Source organism: Wyeomyia smithii, chromosome 3, assembly GCF_029784165.1.
Source record: "Wyeomyia smithii strain HCP4-BCI-WySm-NY-G18 chromosome 3, ASM2978416v1, whole genome shotgun sequence".
Classification (NCBI taxonomy): Eukaryota; Metazoa; Arthropoda; class Insecta; order Diptera; family Culicidae; genus Wyeomyia; species Wyeomyia smithii.
This window is the reverse complement of record NC_073696.1, coordinates 125,422,805-125,446,174: the sequence shown is the minus strand read 5'-3', so window position 1 is coordinate 125,446,174 and position 23,370 is coordinate 125,422,805. Positions and strand designations below refer to the sequence as shown.

General features: G+C 39.7%; 1 protein-coding gene across 5 annotated transcripts in view; it reads left to right on the top strand.

Annotated features, from left to right (window-relative positions):
- LOC129730037 (ras-GEF domain-containing family member 1B-A) overlaps window positions 1–17,963 on the top strand; it is a 109,830-nt gene extending 91,867 nt beyond the window's left edge. For all 5 annotated transcript variants that reach the window (XM_055689013.1, XM_055689010.1, XM_055689012.1 and 2 more), the window contains one exon: window positions 17,217–17,963. In XM_055689013.1, the coding sequence (XP_055544988.1) occupies window positions 17,217–17,287 (71 nt within the window). In that variant the 3' untranslated portion in view covers window positions 17,288–17,963. The remainder of the gene's footprint in view (window positions 1–17,216) is intronic.
- The last annotated feature ends 5,407 nt before the right edge of the window (window positions 17,964–23,370 follow it).

The following is a 23,370-nucleotide window of genomic DNA, read 5'->3' as shown; positions in this document are numbered from 1 at the left end:
CTTTTACCGTTTTTGAGTAATGGAGAAAAGCAACCCGCGTAAAAAGCGACCTTACTGTATTGACGTAATGTTAGTGTTTAAGAAATAGCGAAATAAAACAAATGACTCTAAAATTCGAACAATTTAATCACAAGCGATACCGGAAACGTTCAAATAGTACGTTCAAATAGTACGTTTAGTTTTTGCAGTGATTGCTATACCTTCCTAGAAGAAAGGCAAAAACATTTTCTCTCTTTTATTATGCTCTTTTTATTATGCACTTCAAACATCTAGATTGCATAAAACGATCACGATGATTACATAGAAACATATCTGTGTGTTTTAAAATACTGCCAAATGTGATATTTCATCGTAACGGATATTTATAACAAAGCAATTCCATAAAAATGTCTCATTTTTTTTGATTGTTATTTTTCATTCAAGAGATACATTGCATAGATGTTCCTACGAGCTAAATATGTCATTTTGTGCTTTTTTTCGCATCACGACTAATTTTCAAGAAGGGGTTTTTCTTGATGATTTAGCCTTTATTCCTCTAAGCTCAACAAAGTATAAGTAAAACATTATGTAATTTTGCGTAAAAAATAATCAGATATTAAGTATGTCTTATTATTTAGGATATTCAATTTATTATAATATTGTAGTGGATATTTTGCTTTTTTGTTGTCTTACAGTGTATTTATTTTTACGGAAGCACATAATAACTACCTACATTTTTGCCGAAAACGTTATACCGATAGAATAAACGGCCCTATTTCTCTCTTTTTCTTTTAATTACTTTCTTTTTATATATAATAAAAAACATATCATAAAATTAGAATACTTTTTGAAGTTCTCATGAACAAAAATAAGTTTCAAAATATGAGCTCTTCGGGAAATTAATATTCTTTTTGGGACACCGATTAAACAAACCGTTCTGACTTTAAAAATCAATACCGGGTTTACCTAAACCCTTCTCAAAAATTATTTGTGATTAGATAAAATAATGAAGCACAAAATGACGATTCCACTCCATAGGAACATCTATGCAAACATCTAATAAAAATGGTCGATTGGAATGGTTTCTCGTTTTCTGTTGAGATGCTCAGCTCTGTGGTGCTCTGAAGCACCATATATAGATAAAAAAAATATGGGAAGAATAAAAATTACAAATGTCATTAATCGTTGCACTCGATTAGCAATGAATCTACATAAAATATTTTTTATTATGAAATCGATTTTTCAGTGTTGCTTTGAAATGGTTGTGAAAAAAAAAACACACGATTCATTCAACCTAAAATCCAGACTTTCTTCTACACTAGTTTATTACAATTCAAACATTCAATCACGCTATCATTCGACAGCTCTAGTTGAAAGCGTATTATAATGGCAACATTTTGTAGAAGAAAAAACACAATCAAAACAATTTTTTTTGGTAAAAATCTAGTCTTGATAATTCTTGGTGCGCTGAAATTACTATGAGCGGCAAAGGGTTAATAATCTTGCGTACTGCATTTGCGTGCACGATTACAAAAACACCTCCTAAGCTATTCATGCAAAATTACATCCGGTAGAAAAATAATTTGAAATTCAACTATCACACCTCAGTTATTAATAATATTCTTTTTATTTTTGAACGCATTTATTGAAGGTATTGATATTTTTGAACGTAATTTATTGAAGGTATTGAAGGATGAGTTCTCTACACGTATTCATTAGTTTTATCGTTTTTAATCAGTTAGTTTTATCGATAAAGCTTAAAAAAAAAATACTTACCGAGAGAGCGGGTGACGAGGTTGACATCCTTAAAAAATTGAACGCTTACTCCCAATACGCTCTTGTTCATTTTGGACGTGCAGTCAAACTTCATACTTAGAAGTTGCCCCGCTACTTCGGTTGTGATTATTTCCACTATCGCGTTATTAGTTTGCCTTATTGTTTGGACAATGCTGTGCCGATTCACTTTAACGTTGAGGGCTTCAAGGATGGGATCGACGATATCACGGAGGCCCTCCCACTCCATGCTTGCAAAAGGACAATCGCGGAGTGTGCAAAGTTTTATCAACCCACCCATGATTTTCCGACGGTATACTCTAACTGGGGTTGATTCATCCGGCTGTCCAACAATTTTCGATCTTTTGCGGCGCAGAAGATCGTCCACTTCCTCTTCTGGAATTCGCTTTCCTAAATTAAGGATGTTGAATTCGACAGGGTGCTGCTCACGAAGATGCCGATGGCAGTTCGTAACGTTAATGACTTTTGGTCGATAGCTACAATTTTCCACCGCCGTGCACCGGAAATTGCCATTCTCCGCCACAAACATTTGCCGAACTTTTTCGGATACATTGTTTTTTCTTAGCCCTTTTTCCATCTTGACGCCCTTTACCGACAAAAGCTTCTAACCAACTAGCAATTTGCACTTGCGCTTGCACCTACCAGCTACCACCAAAAAAAAACCCCGTTGAGTTGAGTGAGAGTGGGAAAACACGAACTCTCTTTCTTGAAAAAAAATCCCCATCATTGAGTAAATATTTACGATCCAATTTCTCTTATTCATTACTTGTTCATAACGCGACTAACTTTATATCCTCAGCTGTGCACATAGAGAATAACATATATTGCGTGCTCCCACGATGAAAAGTACATCGTAAGAAGGAAGGCGGAGAGAGTGCACCAGTAACGATTTTTTTTATATGGTGCTCTTTTGAGATCTTCGTTATTCACCTACCATGGAGGTCTGTTTGCAAATGTGCGAAGAATAAGAATAACTCGCACACTGACGACGATGTCAACGCATCATAGGCTTGGTTTATACGTATTCATTAGTCGCTAGAAGCGATTTTTTTCCATCGGTGTTTAGGTCTACCCGTTTCACTGGTACTGCCAGTATCACGGTATTGACAAAATGCAAACCATCTCGTGTAATCATTTAAACATGCAAAATTAATGAAAAAACGTTGGATGGCCTATCGACGTTGACTACTACAATGGAAAATATCCAATGAATAACTATTATCTGTATCTTGCTTCCCCCTAGGTTCGATTCAGCCACATATCGACGAAAAGTCAAAGAAAAGAGAAAAATCAATTATTAAAATCTCTATTATATTAGGTACGGTTATATTTGCTATCGCACGCAATTCTCTACGCTTTTTCCTTCAACACAACGGATATTATGAATATGACTCATAAAATACAAGTTGATTAAAATAGCCGAGTAAAAATATTTTACAAATAAAATTAAATTTTACAATTAAACATAGAAATATTCTACAAACTAGAACAACAGAAGAAACTATAAAATCGAGAACAACTGGACGATTGTGGGAAAATCTACTTAACTGAATTTCATATAAAATACTGCAAGAATTCAATTGAATCTAGTACACTTGCAGCCGTCATCTTAAGTCCTTAGCTTTCGATTAAGTTTAATTTCTTTTTTCAATTTTGAAAAGCGCTTTTTCTTTCCAATAATTTGTTCGAAATACTATCAACGCCATAACAGCTCATAGGACAGTCGTTTATCTTTCGGGAAAAATACTCGCGCTAAGCATGGAACGTGTTGGCTTTTATAGTATCAACGTATTTCGTTAGATGTAAACATTTTCAGGAAGAGGTTCAATAGCGCTGCTGAGCATTTCAATAGCATGTAGCGTGCACTGATGGTTGTATAACGGAAATTGTGCTTTACGAGACTCGAGGTGCAAGGATTTATGTGTTTGTTATGTACCTTTATATTCTACCTATTCAAACGCAATCACTATCTTTGCGGGCTTCGTTTTTCATCGTACAATTTTCTCATCCAGCTGTTTATCTTTTGTTGTCTTCTCTTCGAAAGTAACTATTGAATACAAACATGTACCGGATATGGGGCAATTTTACGGCCAAACTTTTCATTAATTTTAAATATTCTTATCTATTGTAATTACCAGCTACGACGTTAAAATGTATTTTATCTTACCAGCGAGATATTGATGATTTGTAGCTTTTTAAATCTCTTATTTCAACGTACCTTCATTAGACTAAAAAAGACATGTTTTTAACAACAGTAGCAAAAACCATCATATCAATTTAACGCATATTAAACAATCAAGCAAAACCTTGGTGCTACATTCCGATTCGGAACTCGACCTTCTGTTTATTATACACAGACTTCGCAGCCAACTGTCAAGTGTACAGGACAATTGCGGGGCTAGCGCTACGATCCTACTGACACTAACAGTCTCTCCCGAGTTGAGACTCGAACCTACGACGACTGGTTTGTTAGGCCACCATCGTACCTCGAGACCAGCTGGGAGAAGCAATACAAAACTATACAATAAATTACGTATGCTAAGTAGAAAGAAGGACGACCACCTCAATTGCTGTGACCGGATAATGGTGCGGAAGCTTTGCATAGAAACGCATCGAACTAATCTCCTAGGCAAACAGCTATCCTTTGGTGGCAAACACACCCAAGCATAAACAAGGCGTGCGACTGTATAAAATTGCCTCTCGACTCGAAATGTCCAGAAGAACAGCAAGACACGATATCGCTATCACATCGGGACCATTAGATTCAACCTGCCTATCTGCTGTACAGCCCGGCAAAAGATCGTATCACATTTCGCGTTTCCCAACTGTCATTCATCACTTCAGGTAACGATGTTTGCCATTGTTCTTAAAACATTCATTTGCATTGTTTGCTCTTGAAAATACGCGCCTGGACGCAGCCATGGCAAATATCTGTCTGTTTCAGCACAGATGCATAAAGGAGCTTAAATATTAGACTGCCAACCTGCAACACACGTTCAACGCGGCCGGAACACAAACCGGCTACAGTTCTGTCGAAATTGTTTGGATAGTAACATTCAAGCAAACATAAACAAGAAGGACAGTAAAAAGCACTATACGTATCTCTCAGCTATGGTCAACTGGACTACGGATTTCCATTTGCAGTAGTACAAAAACTCGGTCATAACCTAGCGAAGATGCGCTTATTTTATCTGATGAAAATCTGATTATTTTCACTCGGAAAGTGTGATTTCAGTACAGTTTTTGGTAAAGCCATTTCCTATGAAAGGGTTAACAAACCATGGCAAACCAGGTAGCTGTTATTAAAAGACATTTTTTGCAGCTTTAATGAAGAATATTATAGTAAACGTCTCTTGCAACATTTCTAATGAAGAACATTATTGAAGTTGTCAAAGCATTAATCAAAATAAGTATATTTATAATGTGTAATTTGGTGTAAGAAGTTCAGGTGGTCCACTAAAGGAAGTGGTCTATATTAAGCAGATCCACCCTATTCTCCATTTAACAGAAGTGGCGATTTTGTGATTAAATAACAGTGAGAAACGATTTTTACCTTTTTCATTTTGGAATATAAAAATTCACTTTGTTCGACAAAGTTGTAGCACATTTTGTGAAAACCAACTTTTGTGGGGTTTTCTACAGATTACCACTAAAAATCAATTTTTTCAATATAACATTTAGTAGTGATTTTCTACAATTTTTCAATGTTTTACAATGCTGTAATAGAACAAAGAATTTTGTCAAAGAAAGTTTATTTTTATCCCTTATATTTCTTCGGTTATTGACGATATTTATTGAAACAATGCACTAATTCACTAACAGTTATTTTCATAACCTGCCAATATCTGCAAACAAAACCATTTCTATATTCAAACATAAGTAGAACATCATTCAATCCAAGTTTGGGCATTTGTCTCTTGCTTTCTCCTGTGTTGGCGAATAAATTAGTGCATTATTTTAATAAAAATTTAATTTAATTAAAGATAAAAATCAACAAACGTTCAGTGAACTTATGTGTTTTATTATAGTAAACAACATTGTTTAACATTGAGAAATTTTGAAATCACAATAAAAAGTTATATTTAAAAAATGATTTTAGGGGCATTCTCAAGAAAACACCACAATAGTTCATTTAAATTAGCAAATAGAAGTACGGTGTCTTCGACAACGTTGTTTCTTATGAAATGTGCGACCAGCAAAGTGGATTTTTATATGCAAAACTGAGAATAATAAAATTTGTTTCTCACTTTTAGGTAGATTAATCACAAAGTTCTGGCTTTCATAAAATGGATATTAATTAACAAAACAACTTTGCTGAAGACACTACGGCTTCAATTTTTTATTTAGTGAACGGTATTAATGTAAATTATGGCATTATTTAAATAAAAATTGTCAATAACAACTAGGGACGTTGCGATACCACCGATACTAATACAGAATCGATCCTTTTACTTCCGATACTCGGATATTTGGTATCGATGTTTTACCAACGATACTTCATCAATATTGATACACACCTCTCAGTATCTAAAAGACTCAAAACAACCCTGTAAAGAAGAACGAACGAAGCAGAAAATATGCTGTATCCTGTGCCATTTTGATGCATCTTATGCATGCATGCCATCTCATCGGTAATGCCAATTTAACAGAAATTTCTGTAGATTAACCTACGGGAACGATCCTTTTCTACGGTCATGCAGATCCGAAGGTAAAATCTACAGAGCCATGCAAGCGGCTCTTTTCGAAAACAGGATCAATAATTAAGGAAAAGAGTAATCGACTTTCGACTAAGTTTCTGCAGAAGCTGGTGTTTCTAGATTCAGTAAATTTATAGACCATTTTACGAACTGACAGGTGTCACGTATTCTGCTGTTGATGATGTTGCTTTTACGTGCGTTATGTCAACGGTTCCGAGCTTTCTGTCGAAATTTCATTCATAGATTGAGTTCAGAAACGTCTCGTGAAATGATCTATATAAATGGTTTCATTGAATTAAACGTTTTGAGAAATAAATAATAAAAAAAATTATGACTTATATTTTGAATGAACTGGTATCGCACAACGATACATTCAGGTATCGATACGTTAGCCTCGATACTATCGGAATATCAGTACTTGCTTTCGATACAGGTATCGATCCTAAGTATCGATGTTTAATGGAATCGCAACGTCCCTAATAACAACATTGTAGAACATTGAAAAATTGTAGAAAATCACTATAAAAAGTTAAGTTGAAAACAATTGATTATAGGTAGATAGACGTATTCAGGGTTGATATTTGTTGACACTTTTGAGTGAAAGTGAAAAAAAGTATCCATAAAAGTTTTTTTTTCTTCATCTATAGTTTATTTGACACGGCACAAATACAATTCAATGTTTAACGGCGCCAATTATATCTGGTAGCTTACTTTCTAAAGTATCTTAATAACTAAAAGCAAATTTTTTATCCTCGCTGCCGACTACGAGCTGAAACTAAATCTAACTTAAAGCTAGAATATTTTGCATTAAAAGCACAGGTTTGCTGTTTGATGGTTTTCATTGCCATAGGTAAGCAGCATACTAAATTTGTTCCGCTGCTGGGCCAAGATATTACGGACTGGCATATTGGGTTGTTTCCATCGGGCCTTGAGAGTATCGTGCGGGTCTGATTGCTGTTTCCGGATCCGGGGTCTCAACGTGTTCTTGTCGTTTGGTTGGATGTAGGCGGAAGGGGGTAGGACTAAACTGGGGCGTGGATGGATTTCAGGAAAACGTATATAAGGGACATGTAGGATAGGTCACGGCTCGCCAAGACATCACGAACAGGAACAGCCGGCTGCCTACCTTCGGCCTGCAGGGAAGCTATTAATCTAGACCTGGCGTCACGGTGTACAGGGCATGACCAAACAACGTGCTCTATGTCGTGATAACCTTCACCACAGGCACAGATACCACTCTCTCCGAGCCCAACACGACGGAGATGCGCGTCAAATCTATAGTGATTGGACATAAGCCGGGACATCACGCAAATGAAATCCCGACCTACATCCAACCCCTTGAACCACGGGTTCGTCGATACCTTGGGGATTATGGAATGTAACCACCTCCCCAGTTCCCCCTTGGTCCAAGAATTTTGCCAACTGATGATCGTATTCTGATGTACAAATGCGAAAAATTCATTAAAGGCAATTGGTCTTTCATAAATATCACCGTTTGTTGCGCCCACCTTAGCCAAAGAGTCCGCTTTCTCATTACCCGGTATCGAGCAGTGAGAAGGGACCCACGCTAAGGTAATCTGAAACGATTTTTCGGATAAAGCACTCAGATGTTCCCGTATTTTCCCCAGGAAATACGGAGAGTGCTTAACATCTTTCATCGATCGGAGAGCCTCAATGGAACTGAGACTGTCCGTAAAGATGAAATAATGGTCCGTGGGCATTTTTTCGATAATCCCTAGGGTGTACTGAATTGCAGCTAATTCTGCGACGTAAACAGAAGCAGGATTATCGAGCTTATGGGAGACGGTTAAATTGTTATTGAAGATACCGAAGCCAGTGGACCCATCAAGAAGTGATCCGTCAGTGTAGTACATATTGTCGCAGTTGATGTTTCGATATTTATTGGAAAAATTTTTAGGGATCTGCTGCACGCGTAAATGATCCGGGATTCCACGAGTTTCTTCTATCATGGATGTATCAAAAAACACAGCAGAATCAGAAGTATTTGATAAGTCGACACGATTTGGAATATTCGAAGAAGGGTTAATATTTTGGGACATGTGATTGAAATACAATGTCATAAAACGGGTTTGAGAATTAAGTTCGATTAACCTTTCAAAATTTTCAATCACGGGACGGTTCAAGACCTCACATTTGATTAGAATACGAGAAGACAGGCTCCAGAAGCGGTTTTTCAATGGTAGTACTCCAGCTGAGATCTCCAAACTCATCGTATGGGTCGATTGCATGCAACCCAAGGCGATACGCAAACAACGATATTGTATTCGCTCCAGTTTGATCAAATGTGTGTTTGCTGCGGAGCGGAAGCAGAAACACCCGTACTCAATAACAGACAGTATCGTTGTTTGGTAAAGCCTTATAAGGTCTCCTGGGTGGGCTCCCCACCATTTTCCGGTTATTGTACGAAGAAAATTCACTCTTTGTTGACATTTTTTCATCAGATACCTCACGTGACAACCCCAGGTGCCTTTAGAGTCGAACCAGACACCAAGATATTTGTGTACCAAAACCTGAGAAATCGTTTTACCCATTAATTGTGTTTGAAGCTGAGCAGGTTCATGCTTCCTAGAAAAAACTACTATCTCAGTCTTCTCCGGAGAGAATTCGATACCTAGCTGTAAAGCCCAAGCAGACAAATTGTCCAAGGTATCTTGCAATGGTCCTTGCAAATCGGCAGCTTTGGCTCCTGTAACAGAGATTACACTGTCGTCTGCAAGTTGTCTTATCGTGCATGAATTTGCCAGACATTCGTCGATGTCATTCACATAAAAATTGTAAAGAAGGGGGCTTAAACATGAGCCCTGGGGAAGACCCATGTAGCTAATGCGAAAAGTTGCCAAATCGCCGTGCGTAAAATGCATGTGCTTTTCGGACAACAAATTGTGCAAAAAATTGTTCAAAATTGGAGAAAATTCTTGTCGGTGAAGTTTACCCGAAAGAATGTCAATAGAAACGGAATCAAAAGCCCCCTTGATGTCCAAGAACGCAGACGCCATTTGTTCTTTGCGAGCATACGCCAGCTGAATATCGGTTGAAAGCAACGCAAGACAATCATTCGTCCCTTTGGCACGGCGGAAGCCAAATTGAGTATCTGATAGTAGACCATTTGATTCGACCCAATGGTCTAAACGACGGAGTATCATTTTTTCCATCAATTTCCGGATACAGGATAGCATTGCAATCGGCCTATAAGAGTTGTGATCAGAAGCTGGTTTCCCTGGTTTTTGGATGGCGATCACCTTCACTTGCCTCCAATCCTGCGGTACAATGTTTTGCTCCAGGAACTTATTGAATAAGTTCAACAAGCGCCTCTTGGCATTGCCGGGTAGATTCTTCAACAAGTTGAATTTGATTCTATCTAACCCAGGCGCGTTATTGTTACAGGACAGGAGAGCAACTGAAAATTCTGCCATCGTAAAAGGTGATTCTATCGCGTCGTGGCCCGGAGACGCATCGCGAACAATGTTTTGCTCAGGAACAGAGTCCGGACATACTTTCCTGGCAAAATCAAATATCCACCGACTTGAAGACTCCTCGCTTTCGTTGACCGTTACGCGATTCCGCATTCTTCGGGCTGTGTTCCAAAGAGTGCTCATCGATGTCTCCCTCGACGTCTCGTTCACGAACCGACGCCAATATCCGCGTTTCTTTGCTTTAGGCAAACTTTTAAGCTTGGTATCAAGCTCCGAATACCGTAAATAGTCGCCAGGTATACCTCCCTTCTGGTAGGCCAAAAACGCGTCGGATCTTTGCGTGTAGACATCGGAGCACTCTTGGTCCCACCACGGAGTGGGAGGCCGTTCTTTAATCGTTACGCCAGGATATTTCTTCGTTTGGGCTTGCAACGCGGCGTCGAGAATCAAGCCCGCGAGGAGGTTGTATTCTTCAAGTGGTGGATGATGTTGAATCGAATCGACCGCTTTTCAAATCATTTCCTCGTATAACTTCCAATCGACATTCCGTGTGAGGTCATACGGAATGTCAACTGGTCGCATGCGAGTTGACCCGTTATTAATTGAAATGAGAATAGGCAAATGGTCGCTACCGTGAGGATCGAGGATTACCTTCCATGTGCAATCCAACCGTAGCGACGTCAAACATAAGGATAGATCCAAAGCGCTTGGGCGCGCTGGAGATTTCGGGATACGTGTCATTTCACCGTTGTTTAAAATAGTCATGTCGAAGTCATCGCAAAGGTTATAGATTAAAGAGGAGCGGTTATCATTGTAAGGGGAACCCCAAGCCACACCATGAGAGTTGAAGTCTCCCAAAATCAAACGTGGCGAGGGAAGAAGTTCTATTAAATCAAAGAGCAGCCGTTGCCCAACCTGTGCTCTGGGAGGAATATATATTGAGGCAATACAAAGCTCTTTACCTTGTATTGTCATTTGACATGCGACAACTTCGATGCCTGGAATCGAGGGGAGGTTAATACGATAGAAAGAATAGCACTTTTTAATCCCTAAAAGTACTCCTCCATATGGGGTGTCTCGATCAAGGCGAATAATATTAAAATCATGGAAGTTGAGATCAATATTTGAAGTAAGCCAAGTTTCACAAAGGTAAAATGCATCGCATTTGTTTTTATTTATCAAAACTTTAAACGAATCAATTTTTGGTAAAGAACTACTACAATTCCACTGTAAGACAGAGATAGAATCCTTCATATACACAGTTGAATTAGGCATCGAAGGATACAATCGCTGCAAGGAGGGGCCATTGGGCAGTCAACTGCTTCAGAAATGATCTGACTGTTGGGAGGAATGCTGTAAGAAAAATTTTAATTGGATCGGGTACATTGAAATTTTCAAAAATCCAGTCCACAATGTCAGAAAATTTCACTAATCCAGAGTTTGTTTCATCAACTGGATGTGCAAAAGGAACAACTGGGGTTTTAGATGTTCCTGGCAGTGCTGGGAACTCCTTCTGGGACTTTAAATTTGCAAGCCCAGGAGGAGTTTGCTTCGGTTTTTCCGCTGCACTGTTTGGTTTGTTCGTACTTTTCATTACACTTTGGGAAATCTTAGGACCTTTACGGGGAAGTTTAGGAGAAGAAACATTTTTCCTCTTCCTAGACTCCCCAGGATTGGCATAAGATGTTCCCGCTGATGAATCGTCAGAATCGGTTTCATCAGAGGACAACAGATCAAAGGGGTTCGATGTTATGGTATAAGTGGTCACGGTCTTCTTCAGCATCTCAGCATAAGAACGCTTCGAACGCTCCTTAAGTGACCGCTTGATTTTATCTCTGCGCTGCATGTACACCGGGCATGTGAAGAGCTCATGCTGGTTTTCCCCACAGTGAATACATTTTTCAGCATTAACACTGCAAGAATCTTCCGCATGAGTCTCCCCACACTTGCTACATCGTGCCTTCTTGCAGCAGTAGGCGGCTGTGTGGCCTAACTGCTTGCAATTGGTGCAATTCATAACACGGGGTACATACAATCGCACAGGCAGACGAACCCGGTCGATCAAGACGTGGCTAGGGAGTGCAGATCCGGCAAAGGTAACGCGAAACGAGTCTGACGGAGTGTAAACTTTTTTACCGCCGACGAGAGACATGGACCGCAATTGCTTACAATCCAAAATCTTCGCCTGTGCTTCGGTATTTTTGAAGCAACCGGTTGCGCTTTTTAGGATACACTCGACAGACAGACTCGAATCGGTTATGACACCGTCGATCTCCACGTCTCGTGCGGGTATGTAAACGCGATACTCGCGTGTGAATAGCTCAGAGCAAGCGATAGCATTGGCCTGTGCCAGATCACTGACCACGACACGGAGCTTGTTAGGTCGGACCTTGGAAATTTCGGTCACGGCCTTGTACCCCTTCGTCAAGTCTTTAGAAATTTGCAGTATGTTTAATCGCTTTGAATTCACTCCTGCCTTTGGACGAAAATAAACAGTATAGCTGCCCTGTTGAGATCCGTCCGTGTAAAGCCTGGGGCGAGGGGGGACTGGAGAATGAACAGGGGAGGGGGTAACAGAAGGGTCAGGGTCAGGGGGGTTCGGGGATGGTGGCACGGGAGGCGAGAGATCTATATCCATCGCGCTAAATGTAGCGCACTAGCGCACTAGCGCCGACAAGAACACGTACCTATTTACTTCTTCCTTCCAGCAGTGGTTGTCCGATCGTTCGAAGCTGCACCCAAAGCAGCCAGCAGCACCAGTACAGCAGCACCAATACAACCACCAGCAGTGAGCCGGGTGTGAGATCACTCAGACACGACTCGACTGTCAACTGATGGCCTTGAATTAGAAAGATCTATTCACTGTGCACAGATCAAAACTGCAGCTGGTATTTTGCACCAATACAGCCAAAGTTGCGAGCCGGGTACAGAACGTAGCGACACAACTCACAATCTAGTTGGCGTTTAGCGCGAATAATACACTCTTTTGTTTGGCTATTCGTACACACGGACCGGATTGTAATAGAACGACCACTTTGCACGTCCGTTTCTGTCGAGTGTTCGACGCGGAATGATAAAAGTTATTTTTTAACAATCCTTTCAGAGTTCTCCCTTCCCGCTTTTTGCAAGGAAGTGAACTGTCAAAACACCTCATTATATTTCATGCGATGGAAGCAAGACAACAAAATCAGTTTATCAGTTAACGAAGATTATCAAGGCATCGGTCAGTGTCAGTGAAAAAATGTTTCGGTGAGGTTCATTTTGGTTGAGAGGACTGTTTGTTTTTTTTTCGCTTTAAAGTGAAGATCATTTGGTTGGATTTGTCGTCAAATTTTATTCCGTAACCGTGAACGATGCGCGCGATCTATTTCATCTGAGTATAACAGCACGTTATTAGGACGAAAATCTAGTGTATCTGAAAGAGTGCTGCGATCATTGGAAGTTAAAATTGAAAATGATTGGCTGTAATTTTCGAAGAATTCTGCTGAGGAAAATGACTTTTATCAGCTACACAGTGCTGATGTCTTCAACAAAGTTGTTTCTTTCAAAAAGTGATACAATTTTGCCGAACAAAGAGGATTTTTATATCCCAAAATGAGAAAAACTAAATTCGCTTCTCACTGTTTGGTGGAATAATCACAAAATTGCGACTTCTTTAACAAGGAGAATAATTAATGCTGGAGACACTGTGGTTCTGAAATCAATTTTTGGGTCAAAATAATTTCGATCACGTTTTTGCAACTTTGCAAACAGTGTGCGACGTCGCAGTATCGTGTACATCGTGTGCGGTAAATAAACAATAAATGACAGCAAGTCGACACCATGCGCGTCGATTAGTAATACACAGCATGCATATGATGCGCACCTACACAACGATGAAAGATTGTGAACACTCTGTAGTTTTAGCTTGTAGTCGGCAGCAAGGATAAAATATTTGTCTTCAGCTCATAACATACCCTAGAAATAAGATTTTCTGGCTCTGTTAAATATTCTATGTAGTGTGCCGTGTCAAATAACCTTCACTAAGCCACAGCAGAAGTTCTAAATCGCTGTAACACAGAGAATATGTAACCTCGAAAACTCCCAACTGTAGGCTACCTGCACTCCAGTCGGGGTTTGATTCTCAGGGGTGTCGTTTACTGGTGAACTTATGCTGTCAGCCGGTGCGAGCCACCCTGTACAGCCTTCTCGTCGTGAAGGGGAATTAACTCAATCGACTAAGGAGGATGAACTAAGTCGCGGTCAACTGTGGCATGTGTCGCCGAACGGACCCTAACAAACGGGGGGATGCTCAAAGGCAACGGATGCGACTATTTCCAACCAACCAAAAAGACGCGAGGGCTGATAACCCCTTTGCGGGTTTAAGTTAAACGTTGTAGTTGGTGAAGTGAGGGCAAAATAGTACCTATAGTTTGCAAGCTAGCTTAAGCCGTGTACGGCTACCATAATTCCCAGTAATTAATTGTGTACTCTTACAACTATGCACCGTCTTAATGCTAGTAAACTCACGAAACTGCCTCTAGGAGCGATTCCCGACCACGGGTCACTTGTTTCCAGTTCCGCTGACAGTTCTGTACACCGACTTAGGCCTCACCGCTGACGAACGATGTGTGAATCTCCGGGTTGGGGCGCCTCAGCCCACAAAAGGACTTCTGCCGTAGCCGGATGCCGATGTTAATGATGGGATGCGTTGACCAAACTGCCAAGAACGTAGCACAAGCTGCCAAGTATGGTAGGCGAACCGTCGCCAAAGCCAAGCCTAATACTGCCGCCGATAAACTGGCAAAAATCACCGCCGAACCGGGTAGTTCCCGAAAGCCACGTGATCTTTCCTCCAAGTCACGTCACCCTAACCTCTTTCCGAACCGATTGTCCGTCCGAACAGGGGGGAAACTTTCTCCAAATTTTCTGAAGGGAAAAACTTGGAAATTTGTTCCAAAAACAGAAAAAAGGCCCTTTCTGGACCTATTCATTTTTATTAGTGTTTGTGTTGTACATTTAATTAGTTTTTAACATGTGCTAGCCTTAGGTTTTAACAATAATGACATTTCTACATTCTAATAATTAACAATTTACCTTTTTTCGTTGTGTTTTAATCTTTCCGTTAGTGTAGCGTTAACGTGTGTGATTGTTACAATGCCTTAGGTCTAAATAACAAATTTGATTTTACATACTGTATCTAGTCAGGTAAAGTCGCACGAATTACCACACTTCATATCTTGGTAACACTTTTCAACTTTTTTCTGTCCCTCTTAATTTTCTTAACTTTTTAAAACTATTCTGCTTTTTAACTATTTTACACTTCTTCACTTTCCTCCAATTTAAGAGTTAGATTAAGTTTTCCGTCGCGCACTTCTACTCGCCTTCGCGGTTAGGAACAGAAAGAACTTATCCGGAAAGATGCCGAGAGTTCTAGGGCTAAAGTTGTTAGAGAGGGCCAAGATCTGACACTAGTTGTCAAATCTTGACATTCGGCCACATCCGTTCAGCAACGCATTTACACGAGACGTGATTAATTAATACCCCCTTTTACGCAATGTTTTCGCATACATTCTGGAGTACGTTCACACCCTTCTGAGAGAAGGTTGCCAGAATGAAGGCGAAGAATATTGTGATCAACATTCTCCTCTCGCAATGTTGACAGCATTTTTCATTGAGTCGTACTTACTCGTAAGGAGAACTTGGGATGAAGTCCCAAGCACGGGAATGGCATCGCTGTCAGCTACCATACATTTGAAGCGTTACCAACATCACTGGCACTGGCACCCGAAAAATGGGCAGTTTACCCTTATCTTATGTTGATTCGGGCAAACCGGCTAAATGTTGACTGCAATTATTGATAGCATATCAGACAGTTTTGAGCAATTTCTTAAGGTTTTCACATGGTATGTGATATTCTAAGTGATATTTAGTACATTTATTGTGTCCCAAAGCAAAGTGAAGCAAACTGTGACAGCAGAAAAAGTAGTTTTGGGACAAACGGTACAGAAATAGATGTTCGTAACGCTTGAAGGCTACCATACCATTCCCTTGGTCCCAAGAGTCTATTTGGGAATCGCAGGTTACAAATATTTAAATAATTGTGATGAAATTTTGTAAGTCAACGTGACACAAATTCATGACACTATATTTAGATGGTGATATTTGGCATGGCAAAAAACCTAGGTCTTTATTTTGCTTCAAAGACATACTTGGTTTTCTTTTAATGATTCTGGAATTGGATACATCACTAACATCGCTTCCTCAATAAAACCACATTGCGCGTAACCAGCTTCAGTTGATCAATAAGATATGAGATATGAGTTGTTTTTGTGCAATATCAGTTGAATTTCGTCAACCGTGCTTAGCAAATGTGGTGGCGGTAATACATAAAACCTGCGATTTTGATTTGAAATAGCAGCTGCTACAGTGCACATATTTACATACTACTTAACGATCAACTTTGATTTGAGATAAATAATTGTCAATTCTTCTTATATATTTCTATTTTTCAACTCCTGAAACATACACAAAAAATAAATATAAGTTCGTATGGACTTTAGATTAGCCTAGGAGCGCTGACAATTTATTATTAGACAGAGTGTACTCGACGGATGAAGCAGAAATGAGGAAAACTTTGTATTTGATTGTGCGAGTACCCCAGAAGCAGTTATCATTATAAATTCAATATGCGCTTGACCCAGGAAATCCAAGCAAAAAAGAATGCATTACATTCAATTTCCTAATGGCATCCGATGACCTAGTGGGGCACGGTCTGATTCTTTCCAGCAGATGATCATCCTATCTCAGCTTGGGCCAATTTTCCTTTTCCGCCGAGCGACGACGGCCGTTTATCTCCACTCTTGAACCTTTTCTTTGCTTTAATAAAGTGACCAGCAGTGGATCGATGCATATTCTCCCACAGCAGTTAATAAAAATGCCATTCTGCACATTCATAACGTTGGCCGAAGACAGATAATATTAAATGCACGCCCGGTTCGAGTTTTCTTGCCTAACTTTTGCTAACGACATCCCGGTAGTGAGGGAAAATTTATGCTTCCGCCATTAGTTTCCCAGTGGTTCGTACTAATTTTTTGAATATTGTATGAAATTCAGTTATGCACAGATTTACAATATTTATCTGTATCGAAACAACAGCTGTTATTCATTTAGCAAAAATCAAATAACACAATAATTTATTGAATCAAAGATTCGTTTTGCACTCTACTCTTTGTTCACAAATGCAAACCTGTATGTATTTCACAACCAGCAATTCTTCTTAAAGTAATATTTTTATACTTCCTTTTCCTTTCTGCTTGTATCTTGTCCACAGAACTAATGCTGGCGTCATTCGAGTGCGAGGAACCTACGATTGCCGAGAAGGAATTGTACGACGTCTCATAGCATCTCTGCCGGATTGGCAGCATTTTAATCGAGCCCACAATGGATGGTATGAGCCATCTGCATTTTCCCGCAGCAGATCGGGAAGTGGTATGTCCCAACCAATATCCTAAGTTGCTGGCAATAATACAGCCACTGCCGATGGTAATTCAAGACTTTTCCTCCTTCCTTTTGGCGGGACGGTAGCAGCGCTGGTTGCCGGGCAATACCGAAGCAACGCAGTGAATTACCAAAGGATTGGCCCAACAAGCAGCAGCAGTCACCCAACTGGTTGTTCAAAGTGGATCGATTGGATGAACGAATTTTAATATGCCAATATATAGTCAAGACGAGACGTACGCGCTACACTGTGGAAACAGAATCAAGTCCCGTTCGCTAAACATGAATAAATATTAGATGAATTCTGTGCTGTAAAATATTCAATAAAATGTATGTGATTAGCTTGTAACAATAAGAGCAACAAAATATGTTTCCTGTCAGGCAATTCGATTCCTCGTGAAATGGTGAACGGAATTTTATTTGCACGTCACTACGCAACTACGTTTTTTGTTTTATCGTTTTTAAACCAAGTACTTCAACTTGAATTGATCAACCTGCATAACGAATTGTACCAAAAACCAAACGGATAAAACAAAAAAGAAATATAATAATAACCTAGTTGTGATACCTAGTTTGCGAAGACGTTTGTTTTTTTTTTTTTTTTGTAGTTAAATATTACATCCGTGTGTGAGCATTGTTAACATAGAGGGTGAACCCTAAGTATAGGACACCAGAGTTACGTAATTTTGTTATTTCGCAAAAGCGTAGGAGACGGACACCCTAAGGTTTAATCTAAATAATTGCTTAGGTATTGCTATTTAGATCGCAGTAGTCATACAAATTGAAACTTAAGGTCATTTGTTTTCATAATCATTTTTGGTATTAGTGAACGTCCTCCAAGTTTTATGTGTTTTGGGTCTTCAAAAATAAGACTACAAATTGCTGTTTTTTTTGACATGGTTGGGAAAGACGGACACTTGGGGTGGGTAAGATGGACACTACGAAGGTAAAGGTGGACACTCACAAAAAAGATGTAGTACGTTGAGTATTCTTTTGATTTATGTGTTAAGTGATGGCCATACATTACTCTACGTTATTAGAGTCCATCTATACATCACGTGAACAGTTTGAGAGGATGGGTTAGGATGAAGGCGAAAATTCTCCGCCTATAAGGCTGTTCTAACTGCTAAGTGATTAATATCTGCTGGTTTTTCTCGCCGGAGTACATTGTGAACATCTGTAGTACACAACAGATGCTACATGTGAAAATTCTTGGAAAATCCGTGTGTCCATCTTTCCCTACCTTAATGTGTCCGTCTTGCCCGACCTGGTTGTAAATTTTTCAAACGATCGTAGCTCTTCATCGGAACATCGAAAATCTGCTGGATTTTCACTAGAAAACCGAGGAAAGACTAATTAATCACTTTACTATTGTGAACAAATGAAAACACATAAGTTTCACGAGTTTTTCACTATTTTCCGTGGAATAAAAATTACATCAAATTGCGCGTTCACGAAAATATTCTTTGTTTTACTTACAAATTTGACAGTTTGCTTGCTGAAAACCGATAATGCAACTGAAAAGCATTAACACACTATAAAGAAGGCATTCGCATCACTCAACTATCATAATACATTCTAGTTTGTGAAATAATAAAAGTGTCCATCTTACCCGCAGTGTCCGTCTTTACCTACTTTCCCCTACATACTAGGTACATTTCTAAAATATCTACAAATGTAATCAAAATGCTATTCATTCTTGATCGTATTGAAAATAGTCCTAGTTTGCGAACAGAAACATGACGAAAATCATGGCCCGAGATAAACTGCTTCTTTTTTACTTCATCACTCGACTCAGCTCGACGAGCTGAGCATTTTCTGTATGTGTGTGTGTATGAGTGTGTGTGTGTGTGTGTGTGTGTGTGGGCGTATGTGTGTGTGTGTGTATATGTGTGTTTGTGCAGATTTTCATTCTCACTCACTTTTCTCAGAGATGGCTGGACCGATTTTCATGAACATAATTGCAAATGAAAGGACTTGTTGTCCCATGAGAGTCTATTCAATTTTATTGTAATCTGATTTTTAATTTAGAGGTTATGTATCAAAATGTAAAAATCATGAAACATCATTATCTCGAAAACTACACAACCGATTTAAACAAAATTGGTATCAAATGAACGGGCTACCTGAAATACCCTTAACTTTTGAATTTTATAAAGATTGAACTTGTAGTTCAAAAGTTATGCAAAGAAATGTGTTGTGAAGGATGTTTAATATCACTCATGTGTCTCAGAGATGGCTGAACCGATTTTCATAAAATCAGTGTCAAATGGAAGGTCTTGTTGCTCCATAAAACCCTTTTGATTTGTTTTGCAAATGGATTATCACTTTGCCTGTTATGTTACCCGGAAAGCCGTAATCGTGCATAACCTGCCATAGCTGGTCTAGAACGATTGTGTCGTATGCCGATTTAAAATCGATGAACAAGTGATGTGCGGGCACGTTATACTCACGGCACTTCTGTAGGACCTGCCGTACCGCGAATATTTGGTCCGTGGTGGCGCGAGCACCCATAAATCCCGCTTGGTATTGCCCCACGAATTCCCTTGCAAACGGTGATAGTCGACGGCACAGAATTTGAGAGAGTACCTTGTAGGCGGCGTTCAGCAACGTGATTGCGCGGTAGCTGCAGCAATCCAACTTGTCGCCTTTTTTGTAGATGGGGCACACTGTACCCTCCATCCACTCCTCCGGTACTACCTCCTCCTCCCAAATCATGGCAATAACCCAGTGTAGCGCCTTAGCCAGTGATTCACCACCGTGTTTTACCAGCTCGCTGGGGAGTTGGTCAGCTCCATCGGCTTTATTGTTTTTCAGCCGGCCGATCTCCTCTCTAACCTCCTGGATGTCAGGGGCTGGGATTCTGTCGTCATCTGCGCGTACACCGAGATCTACTACCACTCCGTCGTCGTCCTCTGCTACATCGCCATTAAGGTGCTCATCGTAGTACTGCTTCCACCTGTCAATCACCTCACACTTGTTCGTGAGAAGGTTGCCGCCCAGGTCCCTGCACATGTCGGCTTGTGGCACATAGCCTTTGCGGGAACAGTTCAGCTTCTCGTAGAACTTTCGTGTGCCATTCGCACGGTACAGTGCCTCCATCGTCTCGCGATCTCGATCTTCCTCCTGGCGCTTCTTCTTCCGTAAGACCGAGTTTTGCCTGTTCCGTGCGCGTCGGTAGCGCTCCACGTTCGCCCTCGTTTGGTGTTGCAGCATTCTCGCTCTTGCTGCATGCTTCTCTTCCACTAACTGTTTGCACTCGTCGTCAAACCAGTCGTTTCTCCTGTTCGGAGCCATAGTACCAAGCGCCGCTACAGCAGCACTACCTATGGCTGATCGAATGTCCCTCCAGCCATCTTCAAGAGTAGCTACGCCAAGCTGCTCTTCCGTTGGTAATGCTGGTTCCAGCTGCTGCGCGTACTCCCGAGCAACCTCGGCGTCCCGTAGTTGCCCGATGTTTGGTCGCGGTGGGCGACTTTGACGCGTGTTTCGCACCGTCGAAAGTTTTGAGCGCATGCATACTGCAACAAGGTAATGGTCCGAATCAATATTCGCACTGCGGTAGGTGCGAACGTTGATGACGTCAGATAAGAATTTACCATCAGTGCGTCTTGAACTGTCCTACAGATCAGACGTTTTTTCGGTTGCTTGTGGACTGGTCTTTGACTGCCTATAGCTTCAAAGTTTGTGTTTTGTCAGTGTGTCTTTTAAAGACTACCTGAAAGTTATTTCCCATCAGTCTTTCTCAAGACTACCTACTTTTGTATTTAACATTTGTTTTAACTTTTTTCGTATCACCTGAAATGGCTGGACGGAAAAAGAAACCTCGCATCGCTGCGGGGAGGAAAAGAGAGGCATCTCTTTCTGACACATCGAGTGTCTGTAGTGACAATCCTTTTGATATTTTGCCTGAGCAAGAAGCTGGTGAAACGGAAGTTACCAATAATGAAACTATACAAAATATAAAATCTTTAAAAAAGGAGAAAGTTCCACCTATTGTAGTAACTATTTCTTCTGAATTTAATATATTCAAAAAGGAACTTTCAACGTTTGTTTCTGACGTTGAAGTTACCTAGCCGTAGAGGTGAATGCCGCTTATTAGCCGACTCAGTAAAGGGTCGTGATCGTCTTGTTCAGTATTTAACTGACAAGATGTACAAATTTTTTACATATGACACCAAGAACGCCAAGCCGTTCAAGGTTGTCTTGAAAGGTCTCACCAACGATCAAACCGTTGATGAGATCAAACTTACTTTAACAGAATTACTTGGCATAGCCCCTACCCAAGTAATTCTAATGAAACAAAAATCACGAGGCGAAAACAGTCAGAGAACTGGAATTTCCCTTGTTAATTATTTAATTCATTTTAACCGCAATGAGGTTAACAACTTAAAATTTTTTGAAAAAGCACATGCTTTGTATAATGTGCGTGTAAAGTGGGAAACTTATAGGAAGTATGGCGGAGGTGAAAAGCATATCACCCAATGCCGTACTTGCCAACGTTATGGCCATGGTTCCAAATTCTGTAACATGGACCAAAAATGTCTTAATTGTGGAGACTCTTCTCACAAAAAGGACACATGTCCTGTGAAAGAGAGTAAAAATTTTCGCTGTGCGAATTGTAACGGCAACCATATGTCAAATTTTTATCAATGCCCAGTCCGTTTAGCAATTGTTAAGGCAAGGCAAGGTAAACAAAATTCAATTTCTCAATTAAAACCAACTTCAAAACAAAATTCTCCAAGCGTACCAGTGACGCATAGTTTACCTACTCCTTTGCATACCCGTTTAACTTATGCACAGGTTACAGGTAGTTCGAACATTATACCGCCTAGTGTTGGTAGTTCGAAAATGACCGTTAATATGGGTAAGCAAAACACGCTAGAAAATAATTGTACACCTATCACTCCAGCTAATATTGCTGCCGAAAATATTTTTTCTAATGTCAACTGCCTGGGGCCTATTACGGCAGGTAAACTTTCTTTTTTGCAACAGGCAATGTTCGATCTTATGAACGCCATGTTGCAGACAAAATCAATGTTTGAAGCCATTCAAATAGGCACAAATTTTACTATTAAAATTGTTTCTAATTTAAAATTTAGCAATGATTTTAAATAAAACAATTAAAATATTAAATTGGAATGCTCGCTCATTGAAGGCCAATGAGAATGAGCTTTTTAACTTTTCAACAGTAATTAATGTGCATATTGCAATTATTACTGAAACATTTTTGAAACCTAACATAAAATTAAAATATGATCCCAATTACGTGGTTCATAGATATGAGAGGATTCAGGGTTCCGGCGGTGGAGTTGCAATTGTTATTCATCGCCGAATCAAACATCGTGCTCTTCCCCATCTTGAGACGAAAGTTATTGAAACTTTGGGAATTGAAGTTCAAACTGAACTTGGGATTTTATTTATTGCCGCAGCATATTTACCATTTCAATGCACACGCGAGCTCAAAAATTATTTTAAAGGTGATTTACAAAAACTCACCAGAAATCGTTCGAAATTTATCATAATCGGCGATTTTAACGCTAAACATCGTTCATGGAATAATTCTCAAAGTAATTCCAATGGCAAAATTTTATTCAACGATTGTTCTTCAGGATACTATTCTATTTTGTCTCCGAATAGTCCTACATGCTTTTCTCCTGTAAGAAACCCTTCAACAATTGATTTGGTGCTTACAGATCAAAGTCATGTATGTAGTGATTTGATCACACATGCTGACTTTGATTCTGATCATCTTCCAATAACTTTTTCTTTATCACATGAATCAGTTTTGAACCCTATGAGCTCTGTTTTTAATTATAACAAGGCTAATTGGGAAAGATACAAAACTCATATTAAGAGAAATTTCAATAATGAGCTTGATAATGAGCAAAACGAAGTGAATATTGATTCCGCTTTGGACGCATTAAAATGTGCAATTGTTGATGCCAGGAATTATTCTGTTCCAAAGGCTCAAGTGAAATTTGATT